Here is a 13,647-nt window from a genome sequence, read left to right as displayed (position 1 = left end):
AAGGCCGTCCTTTAAAAGGTATTCCTACTTCTGTCTCAGCTGTAGCTATCCTATTCCATATCATTTGTGAATCAATATTTCTTACCTTAAAATTTATATACAAACACATACTTTATGATCCTTCTCTCAGGTTTAAAAAATTTTCTACAAACCTATTTCTTCCCTGCTAAAAGTAGAATATTTCCAGCGCTGGGGTGCTCCTGGCCAAGAGCTGCCGAACACGGGTACATACACACAGTGTTACCTTCATCCAGTTACGCTGCCGAGACACATGCATATTCATGAGTTTCATGCATTATTCAAACATTCTTGCGAACTTTCTGATGTTTTGGGAACTCCTTTGTTTGACTGCTTCGCACTCTGGCTTATCTGCATGACATCCTGGGGTGTCAGGTCAATGTATTTTATTTCTTCTTGTGTCTCCATCCTGCTGTTTCACATCCTCCGATAAGGATTCGGTAGGTATTAAATTAAATTTAATTTAACATGGTATTCTCTAATTGCTCTGGTTTGTGTCACAGTTATCACCTCGACAGGTTGGTCAGTTGATGGCCTTACACTGTTTTTAGTTACACAAAAGCCTTCTCACATATAAAACAATACATTAATCACATTCTTTCCACAAGTGATACACAGATATTATATTTATTACACTACTAATTCTATGAGCAACACAGTGCATACTTAAGCTGATAGATTATATTAACAAGCAGCTAAAAAGAGTTATAATTGGTACTTTTTACCAATTAGAATAATTAATTAATTAAAATTAACAATAAACAAATTTAATAATAATAATTTACTTATAGTCTCCAACAATATGCAAAATCTAATACATAAATGCAAAAAACCAGTATTATCTGCTCATTTTTCGCAGTCACACAGTGGAGGGACACGGGGCTGGCAGTGCTCCCTGCCCCACTCTGAACCAGGGGGGCTCGGGGTGCAGCCCCCCAGCCCCAAGGGGCTGACAGATCAAGATCAGATCCAAATTTTTATTATTAAAAATAGTAAAACACATGCAAGGTCCCCAGTATGTCATGGGCTGTTTTGTCTCCCCCAGGAAGTTACAGCACTACCACCTATGAAGGGAGAGAGGAGCAGGTGCCAATATAAAAGTGACGTGCACCTTACAGAAGAAAAAACACTTCACCCCACTAAGGATGAAAAGCAATGCTAATAATTCAGACCAAAGCCAACTTTAATGAATATTCACACATATTAATTACCTGACAGTGACAGCCAAACATTAGGTACATTTGTATCACAGTTCATTTTTTGCCTTCACGAAGACTGGAGAGAGAAAATCAGAGAAAAAAGAAATTTACTTCATTCACCCTCTGAGGTGTGTTTCGGAACTATCCACTGTGGTTTTCTGCCAATAATCTGATCACCAATACTTTAATTCTTTGCTCCTCAAAATCATTAAGCAGATTTAAATTACAAAAGTTTATTATTTTGTGGAGGTTTTCAAGGCCAAGTTGGACAGGGCTTGGAGCAGCCTGGGATAGTGGAAGGTGTCCCTGCTTATGGCAAGCACATTTCTCTCCCTCTCAGGATTTTTTCATAGAGGTGCACAGAGCGAAATGAAAGAGAAAACAATTTCTATTTCTGCTCCTTGTTTTTCCCATGTGGAATGTGTTTGGAGAATTGTTTACCTGGAGTGTTTGATTGGATTCTGGTGAGGATTGTTTGGCAAATCCAACCCACCTGCGGCTGGGCTCAATAGAGAGAGGGTCACGAGTTGGGTTAGAGTTAGAGAAAGTAGTATGTAGTTTTAGTATTTTCCTTTTTATATAGTATACTAATGTATTATAGCATAGTTATAATAAAGAAATCATTCAGCCTTCTGAACTGAGTCAGACATCATCATTTCTTCACATTGGGTTCACCTGCATTTACAATACCTGCTGTGGCAGGGGTGGGATGAGATGGGATCTAAAATCCCTTAAAGCCCAAATCAGTCTGGGATTCCAGGACACCAAAATCCCAGGTTTCACCCAGACTAGCTTTGCTCTGAGGCAGAGCATGAGGAGAAGGTGTTTGATCCCTCCCTGGCTGCGGCAGCCACCAAAAGCTCTTCCATGCCACCAGCCTGCCCTGGCACGCGTTTTGGGATGAGGTGATGCAGGATTTGGGGATTTGCGGAGCAACAGGGAAGGGAACAAAACCCCTAAGTTTTTTTTTTTGGCTTCCCCACTGCTGGAGCGCAGGGATGGATGGGGGAGATTGGGAATGGGAGAATTAGGAATTCTCTGTGAGGGAGCTGAGGCCCTGGGCGGGGTGAGCCGCAGCTGCTCCGGGCACTGCCCCTGAAGTGCCCAAGGCCAGGCTGGGATGGGGCTCGGAGCAGGCACGGTGGGAGCCACGGCAGGGGGTGGCTTTAGGCGTTTTCTAGTCTCCCTTCCCACCCAACCATCCCATGACCCCTTGACCACCACGAGCTCTCCCCTCACCTCCTCGCCCCTCCGCTTCCACCCACGCTCCGAGCGCCGCGGCAGCCGCGGCCCCTCAGCGCAGCGGCCGCCGGGCGCCACAGGCGCGGTCCTCCGCGGCGGCAGGGGGCGCTGCGCGGCGGCCGGCCGGCATTCCGCGGCGCCTCCCGGCGTTCCCCGGGAGCGGCGGCTCGGCATGGCGGACCCCAGGGACAAGGCGCTGCAGGACTACCGCAAGAAGCTGCTGGAGCACAAGGAGATCGACGGCCGCCTCAAGGAGTGTGAGCGCGGGCACGGCGGGCCGTGAGGGGATGGGGTGGGGGGGTGTCTCTGAGCGGCCCGCGGAGCCCCGAGAGGGAGCGCGGCGCTGCCAGCGCTTCGTCATGGGCCTGGCCGGGCCTGGGCGCTGCCGGCGCTGCCGGTGGGTCCCGGTTCCCTTGGGAGGGCTCCGGAGGGTCACGGGATCACGGAGTCATTCAGGTGCGAAAAGGTATCTGGGATCGGCGAGACCAATTTGTGACTGTCACCGCCAGAGCATCCTGTCGTTCCTTGGACACTTCCAGGGATGGAGACTTTCTTGGCAGCCTTTCCCCAGGGACTGACCACCCTTTCCGTGAAGAAATTTTCCTTAATATCCAATCTAAACTTACGCTGGCACAATTTGTGGCTATTTTTCCTTGTCTATGCCTGTTCCCTGGAGCAGAGCCCCACCCCCCCGCCCCCGGCTGTCCCCTCCTAGGGCTCCCCCTGAGCCTCCTTTTCTCCAGGCTCAGCCCCTTCCCAGCTCCTCAGGAACTCTCCAGCCCCTTCCCAGCTCCTCAGGAACTCTCCAGCCCCTTCCCAGCTCCCTCAGGAACTCTCCATTCCCTTCCCAGCTCCCTCAGGAACTCTCCAGCCCCTTCCCAGCTCCTCAGGAACTCTCCAGCCCCTTCCCAGCTCCCTCAGGAACTCTCCAGCCCCTTTCCCAGCTCCCTCAGCCTCTCCTGGTGCTTCAGCCCTTTCCCCAGCTCCATTCCCTTTTCCACATCAGCTCAAGGGTCCTCGCTGGTCTCCCATGGGGTCTCACTCTACCTGCAGCTTTGCTGCTGGAAAAGGGTCTGGTGCAATGCTCTTGTGGGGTTGAAGGTTACCAAAATCCTGTGTTTCTTTCCTCTTCTAGTAAGGGAGCAGCTGAAAGAGCTCACCAAGCAGTATGAGAAGTCAGAAAATGATCTCAAGGCCTTGCAGAGCGTTGGGCAGGTACGTGAGGGGAGCAAGGTGTTGGCATCCTCCGCTGCCTCTTGCAGTAAACTTTCCATCCATTTTTGGCATCAAGGAAGAGGAAGTGGGAACAGTCCAGGTAAAACAAACAGGAGTTTCGACAGCAGGAACTGATGGGTTAGGGATGGGTTACAGGGTGTCTGAGCCCTGCAATGTTCATTTCCCTTGAGGCTGACACTGTATTTACTCTTTTACAGATCGTTGGTGAGGTTCTTAAACAGCTTACAGAGGAGAAGTGTGAGTACACTCAACTGTTATATTCTCTGAGATTCTGAAAATCATGGAACCATGGGATGGTTTGGATTGGAAGAGACCTTAAAGAGCATCTCATTCCAACCTTCCACTATCCCAGGCTGCTCCAAGCCCCTTCCCACCTGGCATGGAACACTTCCAGGCATGGGGCAGCCATAAAACAATAAGCTTTTGAAGTTTAAATCTTGTTTAAGTTATGGAGAATTAAAGAATTAGTGTTGGTGATGAGATTATTGGCAAAAAACATTCTGGTTAATTCAGAATCACAGCTCAGAGGGTGAATTGAGTAAATTTGGGTTGTTTCTTTAATTTTTTTTCTCCAGTCATTGTGAAGGCTACAAATGGACCAAGATACGTCGTTGGCTGTCGCCGTCAGGTAATTGATCTGTGTTAATATGCATTAAAAATTTGTTTTCCTGTGGAATATTACCATTGCTTTTCATCCACTGGGTCCTTAGTGGAGTGTTTTTTTTCTTCTTTAATGTGCACACCACTATTTTACACTGGTACCTGCTCCCCTGTCCCTTTGTAGTAGCAGTAGTGTAACTTCTGCTGGAGACAGAATAATCCACAGCATACCTAGGCCCTTTGCATGTGTTTTATAATTTTTCTTGAGTCAAAACTCTGTCCTTCTGCCTGATTTTGGACTCTGAAAATTAATTATGATGATAGTAGATTGTGTAATTTCACAGTTGCTGTGCTGCGACTGTTGCTGTCATGCTGCTGAGTTGTAGATTTAATGTTATTTTACTGTATATCATAATCATGGAATCATTTTGGTTGGGAAAGACCTTAAAGTCCATTCGATTTCACCTTTTGTCATGGCAGGGACACCTTCCATCATCCCAGATTGCTCCAAGCCCTGTCCAGCCTGGCCTTGGGCACTGCCAGGGATCCAGGGGCAGCCACAGCTCCTCTGGGCACCCTGTGCCAGGGCCTCCCCTCCCTCACAGGCAGGAATTCCTTCCCAAAATCCCATCTAAACCTACTCCTTGTCTGTTTAAAGCCATTATCTTTATCCATATATTTTTCTTTTTTTTTCTTTTTTTTTTTTTCTGGAGAGAAAGTGATGTTCATTGCAGAATTTTGGGACATAAGTAAAATTAATTCCACTGTGGGGGCATGTGAGGTAATCTTGATGTTCTGTGTTGAAACAGAGCTGAATCCTAAGGGATGGATTGTCCTTGGATGAACCAGCACTTTGGAGTTTATTCTTCACTAAAAACACTCTTTTGTCTTAAAAAAAATCCTTGATTTGCTACTAGAGGCTCAAAAAAAAAAAACCAGCCTGATTGTTTTCAAAATGTCAAAATATCAAAGACAAACAATTTCTTCTGGACTAGAAGGACGAGTTTTTGATCAAAGCCCTCCTGGCTGAGCTGCTGCTGCTCAGGAGGGAGGAGAGCAAGGCTACTTAAGTGGGAGCAAAATCACTTCCCTGTCTCAAGTGCATCAGCTAAGAAGGTCAAGTGGTTTCTCTTCGTTTTCTTCTCAGTGCAAAATAACTTGTCTTTTGGGCAGAGTTGAATCTGAGAGAATTCCAAGCTGTTATAAAGTTCTTTGGATAAGGAAGCTGGAAAGAGGCTGTAGTAGTGACTCTAGTAAGGGAGGGGGGACAGCTTGATCCTAAACCCTTCCAGATCCTAAACTCTTCCAAGGATCCACATGGCAAGGGACCTTATAATCCCCCAGCAGGGACAATGGGAAACTTCCAGTAGTCCTGGAAAAGGATTGTCAAAATCCTTTTTTAATTCCATCAAAATTTAGTAGGGTGTACTGGAATGTGTTTAAAAATCCCATAAAAATGGAATAAGCAGACAAAAACTGTTGAGGCAGGAGAGGAGGCATCCAAGGTGAAAGAGTAATAATTGAACAGCTGACTTCAAAGAGGGGAAGTAATGACAGAGGAAAATGTTGAACTTTTTTTGTGAGGGTTGTTTAGTTTTTCTGAAACAGCTGTTCCTGTGTGGAGCAGAGGGGAGGATTAGATCCTACTGATGCAGTCAGATTGACAGCAGTAAAATGAAAAATTAACGATGGACTAGAAAACAGTCTTTGTTTAAAAGAGGTGGAGGTAAGTTAATGCCTGCTTGGTGTGTCAATCTGTAGCCTTGTTTTTCTTGTGTGTGATGGAGCAAGGAGTGTAAACTCCAGTGAACATTTTGGCTAAAATTAGGGTTTGTGTTGGAGTGGGGTTCTAACAGAATTCCTTTTTTTGGGACTAGCTTGACAAGAGTAAGCTGAAGCCAGGGACGAGAGTTGCTCTGGACATGACCACTCTGACTATTATGAGGTAGGATTCTGCTCTTCTCACCATAAAAAGGGGGAAAAACATTACACGAAGACTTGAATAATCACTTCTGCAATATTTTGTAAACATTTTGTGCAAAGCGATGCTGAAGTAAGGACTTAGGTTATTTTGGGGGAAGACTTGTGTGTCTGTTTTATGTGATGTAAAACGTAATTGGTTTTTCTTTAGAAAAATAATTACAATATTTTCAGCCATGTTTTAAGCTGTGTTTTAAAACTTTAAAAAGTTTGCTATGTTTGGGTTTGGTTTTTTTCTGTTTTATCAGCATGTGATGTGGGAAGAGAAGAAATAATGTTCATATTGCTGTACAATTTTTGGGAATAAGTTTATGAATTTATAAATGTGTCTACACCATAAAAATATCTCCTCTTGACTCTTGTTTTCCAGATACTTGCCCAGGGAAGTGGATCCACTGGTTTATAACATGTCCCATGAAGACCCAGGAGATGTTTCCTACTCTGAGATCGGAGGCTTGTCGGAACAAATCCGAGAGTTACGGGAGGTACCCAGTGCCTCAAACCCCCCTCAGATCCTGATCCATGCTCTCAGTGAGGCTTATCAGGGCAAAACCACCTTTTGGATGTTTGTCCTGTTCAAGGATCCTCTCAGATCAATGCTTTTAATGTTTCATTCAAAGTGCTTGGACTGGGATTAAAATAAAGATGATCCTTTAGAGAAGAGGGTTTAAAGGATCCAGGACCCTTTAGGCTGTGGGAGTGCCTTGAAGGCAAGTGGGAGGGCCAGCAAAGCAGACTGGAATTTTGCTCCAAAACTGCCAGGATTGCTCTGGGGAATGGAATTAGGACAGTAGGGATGTGATTTGAGCAAAGACCATTGAGAGGAAGCAGCAATTGCAGAGCCAAAGCAAGGGAGTGGATTGATCCATGGGATCGTTCACATTTTCTTGCTGAACTGTTTCTCACACAAAAATCCTGCCAATAAATAATGCAGATAGGTGAAAAACAGGCTGGCATGTGCATCACTAACTGTTTTAAAACTCAGAGGCTCAGTTTGCTGTCTGCCCCTTCACAGGTCATTGAACTGCCACTTACAAACCCAGAATTATTCCAGCGTGTGGGAATTATCCCTCCAAAAGGCTGCCTGCTGTACGGCCCCCCTGGTGAGTCTCAGCAAAGGGCAACAAGTGTTTGGTTGTTGCTTTCAGACTGTGGCAAGAGCCTTCTTTGTTTTTCTTTCTTTCCCTTTTTATTTTTATTTTTCCTTTTTTATTTTTCATTTCTCTATTCTCTTTTTCCTCTCTTTTTTCTTTTTTCCTTTCCTCTCCCTTTCCTCTCCCTTTCCTCTCCCTTTCCTCTCCCTTTCCTCTCCCTTTCCTCTCCCTTTCCTCTCCCTTTCCTCTCCCTTTCCTCTCCCTTTCCTCTCCCTTTCCTCTCCCTTTCCTCTCCCTTTCCTCTCCCTTTCCTCTCCCTTTCCTCTCCCTTTCCTCTCCCTTTCCTCTCCCTTTCCTCTCCCTTTCCTCTCCCTTTCCTCTCCCTTTCCTCTCCCTTTCCTCTCCCTTTCCTCTCCATCTCATCTTTGGTTTTTCCTTTCCCTTTTTTCTTTTCCCTTCTTTTTTTTTTCCTTTTCCTTCCCTTTTTTCTTTTGCTTCTTTTTTTTCCTTTTCCTTTCCCTTTCCTTTTTTTTTTCTGTCCTTCTTAACTCACTGGCAGGCAGTGTTGAGTGAGTCATTAAACAGCTTCAATCTCTTGTCTATCCAGGCACAGGAAAAACCCTTTTGGCCAGAGCAGTTGCCAGCCAGCTGGATTGCAACTTCCTCAAGGTATGTAAAGGCACTGCCCCCACACACATGGGGTCTGTTTGCTCTCAGTCCCCTCATCCAGGCCCTCTGTCCTTCCCAAGGTGGTGTCCAGTTCCATTGTGGACAAATACATCGGCGAGAGTGCCCGGCTGATCCGAGAGATGTTCAATTATGCCCGAGATCATCAGCCCTGCATCATTTTCATGGATGAGATCGATGCTATTGGTAAGGCTTTGTGGCCTGGGGGGTGGCTGGGCTCTCCTTTTAAGGCTGGAGTCAGCTATAAAACCAATTTCCCCCCCGCCCCATTTAAAAGGCAAAAATCAAGTGGCAGAATTGATGGGTTTGGTGTGCTGCAGGTGGTCGCCGCTTTTCCGAAGGCACGTCAGCGGATAGAGAAATTCAGAGGACTCTGATGGAGGTGAGTGTCCAATTCCTGACTGTGGCTTGAACAGCCATGTTAAATAATTGTACAGGTGTGAATTGTTATTTGGGATCTGGCTTTGCACTACCTTTTCTGGGTTACTAATCTTAAACTAGAAGTGAACTAATTGCTGCTTTTACAAAAGGCACATTCTGCACATCCTGGTAACTCAGCCATGAGTTCAATGTGGAGACTAATGGAATCTTTTAAATTGCTGAAATGATTTGGGATATTTTCTTTTGCTTACTGCTGTTCCCTGCATCTTTGAAATTTTGCAGAGCCCCCCCTTTCTGTCTCTTTTAGTCCCAAAGACACCCAGTCTATAACATTTTTAGACTCTTGCAGTTGGATTTTCAAAGCTAGGAGGAGCACTTGTATTCCTTTGTTTCTGCATTCATTGCTTTGATAAACTGGGTTGTGTGAAGAGAATATTAAAACCACTGGTGACAATTAGGAATTCCGAAGCTAATGGGAACCTTCCTTGGCCTGTGTTTGCAAACACTTTGCCTGGTTCAAAAGAATGTATCTGCCTTCCATAGAGAATTAAATCACTGTGATCAGAGAGCAAGTGCTTTGAGTGTTCACAATGAAATGCCTTCCTGTGTGTGGATTAGTATTCCAGAGGCTGTTCTTCAAGTCTAATTGGAATGTCCTGGCCTTGGTGCACTACAATCCAAATGTGTCAGGCAGCCATTGGCTGCTTCAGTCCTTGCAGTATTTTCTTTGCATCATTGTTTCAGTCAAGTGTTTCACGTTTGAGCTCAGCTTTGCTCAATGTCCTTTTCTGTGGGCAAAGCATTTTCAGTGTCTCTTCAGCTCTTCACTGCTTGGGATTGAATATTCAGGGAGCTTGAGGCCTTGTAGGATTCTTTTTTACTTCAGAGCTTTTCATCCTGAAGAATACTTAGGCAGGAAAACAAATCAGAGTGGGAAGATTAGGGGTTGTTTCAAACCAAAGTTCTGTTCCCTGTTAGTTGTTGAATCAGATGGATGGATTTGACACTCTGCACAGAGTTAAAATGATCATGGCTACCAACAGACCTGACACCCTGGACCCTGCCCTGCTGCGGCCCGGAAGGCTGGACAGAAAAATCCGTGAGTTTCTGCTTCCCAGTGGCTGGAAGGAGGATGTAATCCATGGGAGTTGTGGGTTTCTGCTTTGATTGAAGCTGTAATTCTTTCTAGATATCGATCTACCAAATGAACAAGCCAGATTAGATATTTTGAAGATTCATGCAGGTCCTATCACTAAACATGGTGAGATAGGTAAGTAGAAGTTCCCTGGATGTCATTCCTGCTGCTGTTTGTAAGGATGGGAAGAGGGTGAGTTGTTACAGTGATTCTGACTGTGTTGCCACCTTTACACTGCCCACACAACTTCTCCTCTTGGAATTCTACTTGTTTTATTTTTAAATGCATCCTGATGGGACTGTTGTTAAGTCTTTGAAAAGGAAAACTGAACATAAACCCTTGGAGCCCAGCTGGAAACTGGAAAATCAACAAGGTTCTCATCAGGCAGTTTCCTGTTTCTGATGGAATGGCTTAGTGCAAGTAAAGAGTGTTTTCATTCACCCCTCAATTAAATAAATATTGCTAACGAAGAAGTCTGAAAGCAACAATCTTTAAAAATCAGGGAGAAACCTTGGAGTTTGGAGATGCCATAAGCACAATTGTTGTCTGGCAGTGGTGTGGATCATTCTCTCAGGAGTGTAAGGGGAGAATAATAGGATAAAATGGAGAGGGTTTATTTAAGGTCTGTGTTACTCTGAGCTTCCCAGAGTCCTGCTTTCACAGTGACTCCTCCCAGCTTTCCTGGAGGAAGCTGGGGCTGGGATTTGCCTTTAAAGCAGCGCTGGCTGCCTGGGAGTGCAGCAGTGCCCCCGGGCCCTGTGCCACCCCCACCCCCTCTGTGCTGACAGCAGCGATTCCTGCAGCCCCTGGAGCTGATCCCAGTCACCATCTGGCTGCATCAACAGCTGCAGCTCAGCTCAGGGACAGCAGGAGGGAGCTGGGGGAGGGCCAGGGCTGGGCACTGCTTTTCTTAGCAGCGCTGTTGGCTTAAACCTGCACGTGGCTGCAGGCTAAGGAGAGAAGGAGCTCCAAAAAACAAATCATGAGCCTGAGGTAAAGTTCTTGGAGAGAAACTTCTTACAAGGCATGGAGTGACAGCACAAGGGGGAATGGCTTCCCACTGCCAGAAGGCAGGGAGAGATGGCATGGTGGGAAGAAACTCTTCCCTGTGAGGACAATGAGGCCCTGACTCAGTTTTCCCAGAGAAGCTGTGGCTGCCTCTGGATCCTTGGAAGTGTTCCAGGCCGGGTTGGATGAGGCTTGGAGAAAGTGAGAGGTGCCCCTGGCCATCGCAGGGGTTGGAACGAGATGGTCTTGGAAGGTTTTTTCCAACCCAAACCATTGTGGGATTCTGGAATTCTGCTTCATCCTGTTCTCGTGTCTTTGACACTGCAGTGGAGCAGGGTGGGATCATTCCTTCTGCTGTTCAGCAAGGTGAGGTGTCAGGTCCTTGCTAAATTCCTGCATGTGATGTGGAAAGACTGTGATGTTCAGCTTTGATACCCCAAAAGGAAGGCCTGAACTTAGCAGCAGGGTGAGGCGGAAATTGGATTAAAATCCAAAGATAAGGATTTGTTCAGGATCAAGCATGAAATTCTCCTGCTTCAGTCCTGGTGTCTGCTGAAAATCCTAAACTCACGAACTTCACACTGTTCAACCTTGTTCATTCCTCTCACTTACGTTTTTTAACTTTGCAATTACGAAAATATTTTTTTTATATGACATTGTAGTACATGGAATTAAAATACAGCTGAATAACTACTCATCTTTAGGAGCTTTTGTATCCTTGAGATAAAAACATCCAATTCAAATGTTTTGAATTTTATACAGAAGGGAAACTGAAAAGTTTTCCAGGGAGTTGATAATTTCAATAAGCAGCCTTGCAAAAATCGGGACTTGCTGGAGGCTCAGCAGTGGTTTAGAAATTGATTTCCACTGAATTATAACCATTGCCACTCTTTTAGTAAAAATGTACGTGCATAAAACATCAGGCTTAGTATATTAAGACAGTAAGTGCCTTTAGTAGATGGAGTGGAAAGGGACTGAATTATGACCACTTTGAGATAAGTTTTCTGTGTTTTTACAGCATTTAAATGATAAGAACATTGCCTTGATAGAGCTTTTGCACTTCATGTTGATTCTTCTAAGCACAAATTGGTAACTTTGGGATTTAATTATATAACATGAGCTTTTGGCTGCCACACATTTCTGTTTTAATGGAAGGGCTGATACAGCTGCTGATTCCAGTTAATTTATCAGCCCAATGGGCAGCTCTGTTTGCACTGAAATCCAAGTTTGGTAGCTGGATCTGTGTTTTATTGGCATCCCTAAGGGGAAGGGTGATTTATTCCTAATGGGCCCTGGTATTTTGTGAACAGATTATGAAGCAATCGTGAAGCTTTCAGATGGCTTTAACGGAGCAGACTTGAGAAACGTCTGTACTGAAGCAGGTAATTCCTTAACTCTTCATTTGGATGTGCTAAATCTTGGCTAATGCTGAATCTTGGAGGTGTTCCTCTGTGGATTAAACCCAGGAGCTCAAAAACATTCTACTGGAACATTTCACTTGAGCTGATGTGAGCCAGTCGCTTGTTGGCTGATCATGATGTGTCCCACTGTCTCATTAGAACCAGATACATTCCAGAAACAGGGATTGTACCCATTTTTCTCCTTTTTGGAGAGAATTCAGTGCTCTTGGTACCCATGTACCTGCAGAGTTGATGCTATTTTATGCTTTTTTCATATGAAAAATTTGTGCACATTGTCTGCATGGGCAGGCTGAGTAACAGAATAAATGCACACTCCGAGTTTAAACAAGTTTTATTTTTTGTACTCCCTTGGTTCAGAAAGGTGAATTCCCTTCTCTTCCCAACATCCAAGACATGGGAAGGTCATGTAGATAATGTAACCTGGATCAGTTTTCATTTCAATTTGAGTGAAACTTCATGTTGTGTCTCTTCACACTGTTAAATCCTCCCTCCCAGGGATGTTTGCGATCCGTGCTGATCATGACTTCGTAGTTCAGGAAGATTTCATGAAAGCTGTCAGGAAAGTGGCTGATTCCAAGAAGCTGGAGTCCAAGCTTGACTACAAACCTGTGTAAATTAACCATAGAATTTGTGATTGATTGTACACATCTACCGGGTTAATGCATAAAAAAAAAAGGAGAGAAATAATGTACCTCTTGATTATCATTGTAAGGTGTTTGTGTAGCATGTAGCTAGTAATTTTGGGAATGCTAGTTGCAAGTTGGCTACAGGAGTGTGTTTTCTGTACAATTCTGAAATGCAATGTTCATTACAGCCCAGGCTCAGTAAAAATGTGTGGAGATGTGTTGTTCTCTTAGCAATTATGGTGGGAATTTATAAATGTGCCTGAAGGGATTCACAAACAGAAGAAAGTCAGTTCATTTCTTGACTTTTTGTATATCAGTAAATCTCCTTTCCCCAAACAGTTTATGAATAAAACCTGTTTAAATCTGTTTGTTCTGGTGGATTTTGTGTGTAGCTCTCACAGAGAGGTGAATTTTGTGTCTTCTGAGTTTGAGGAACAACTTTTCTCTGGTGTAACCATTGGAGTTCTCCTATACCAAAAAGAGGCAGCCTAACCCTCAGAGAGAGAAGGGACTGGTGGGGTCTGGATGATCTTTTCCATGAAGGAATTTTCCCTAATATCCAATCTAAACCTCCCCTGGTGCAATTTGGGATCATTTCTCCTTGTCCTGTCCCTGTTCCTGGAGCAGAGCCCGACCCCCCGGCTGTCCCCTCCTGGCAGGAGCTGTGAGAGCCACAAGGTCCCCTGAGCCTCCTTTGCTCCAGGCTCAGCCCCTTCCCAGCTCCCTCAGGAATTCTCCAGCCCCTTCCCAGCTCCCTCAGGAATTCTCCAGCCCCTTCCCAGCTCCCTCAGCCTCTCCTGGCCTTCCCAGCTCTGTTCCCTTCCCTGAACACGCTCCAGCCCCTCCGTGTCCTTTCCATGAGGGGCCCAGAGCTCTCCCCAGGTGCCTTTGGCCTCTTTGCCCACATGGGCACACTCATTTGCTGCTGAATTCTGGAAATAGGATTTACCTCAGCTGGCGTTTATTTACTGCAAGAAGTAAACAAGGTGGTGGTGGTGGTTTTAAGGGTGTCTGCTTTAC

The 13,647-nt window shown here is 45.1% G+C and overlaps 1 protein-coding gene and 1 long non-coding RNA gene across 3 annotated transcripts; one reads left to right on the top strand and one right to left on the bottom strand.

Annotated features, from left to right (window-relative positions):
- Positions 1 to 149: 149 nt before the first annotated feature.
- On the bottom strand, positions 150 to 2,633 carry LOC146767438 (uncharacterized). Of its 2 annotated transcripts, none has more exons than XR_014955858.1 (3): positions 2,457 to 2,552; positions 1,659 to 1,716; positions 150 to 259 (listed from the first exon to the last, which is right to left on the bottom strand). It is a non-coding gene; the product is annotated as an uncharacterized LOC146767438 (long non-coding RNA). The 2 variants fall into 2 exon arrangements; XR_014955857.1 differs by lacking the exon at positions 150 to 259 and adding an exon at positions 1,184 to 1,293 and having other exon boundaries at positions 2,457 to 2,633.
- Positions 2,615 to 12,993, top strand: PSMC6 (proteasome 26S subunit, ATPase 6). Its single transcript, XM_021538443.4, has 14 exons — positions 2,615 to 2,716; positions 3,595 to 3,674; positions 3,893 to 3,932; positions 4,271 to 4,323; positions 6,173 to 6,240; positions 6,646 to 6,760; positions 7,291 to 7,378; positions 7,977 to 8,038; positions 8,119 to 8,242; positions 8,377 to 8,438; positions 9,416 to 9,536; positions 9,627 to 9,707; positions 11,891 to 11,962; positions 12,497 to 12,993. The coding sequence occupies exons 1-14, from the start codon at positions 2,632 to 2,634 to the stop codon at positions 12,613 to 12,615; spliced, it is 1,170 nt and encodes a 389-aa protein (XP_021394118.1). The 5' UTR covers positions 2,615 to 2,631; the 3' UTR covers positions 12,616 to 12,993.
- Positions 12,994 to 13,647: the final 654 nt, after the last annotated feature.

This window comes from Lonchura striata, chromosome 5, assembly GCF_050655825.1.
Source record: "Lonchura striata isolate lonStrDom1 chromosome 5, ASM5065582v1, whole genome shotgun sequence".
Taxonomy (NCBI): domain Eukaryota; kingdom Metazoa; phylum Chordata; class Aves; order Passeriformes; family Estrildidae; genus Lonchura; species Lonchura striata.
The sequence above is the reverse complement of the archived record's forward strand: the minus strand, read 5'-3'. Positions and strand labels throughout refer to the sequence as shown.

Coding starts and splice junctions, on each gene's coding strand:
- PSMC6 (XM_021538443.4), top strand. CDS start 2,632: ATGGCGGACCCCAGGGACAAGGCGCTGCAGGACTACCGCAAGAAGCTG. Junction 6,241..6,645: donor ACCACTCTGACTATTATGAG/GTAGGATTCTGC, acceptor CTTGTTTTCCAG/ATACTTGCCCAGGGAAGTGG. Junction 11,963..12,496: donor AAACGTCTGTACTGAAGCAG/GTAATTCCTTAA, acceptor CCTCCCTCCCAG/GGATGTTTGCGATCCGTGCT.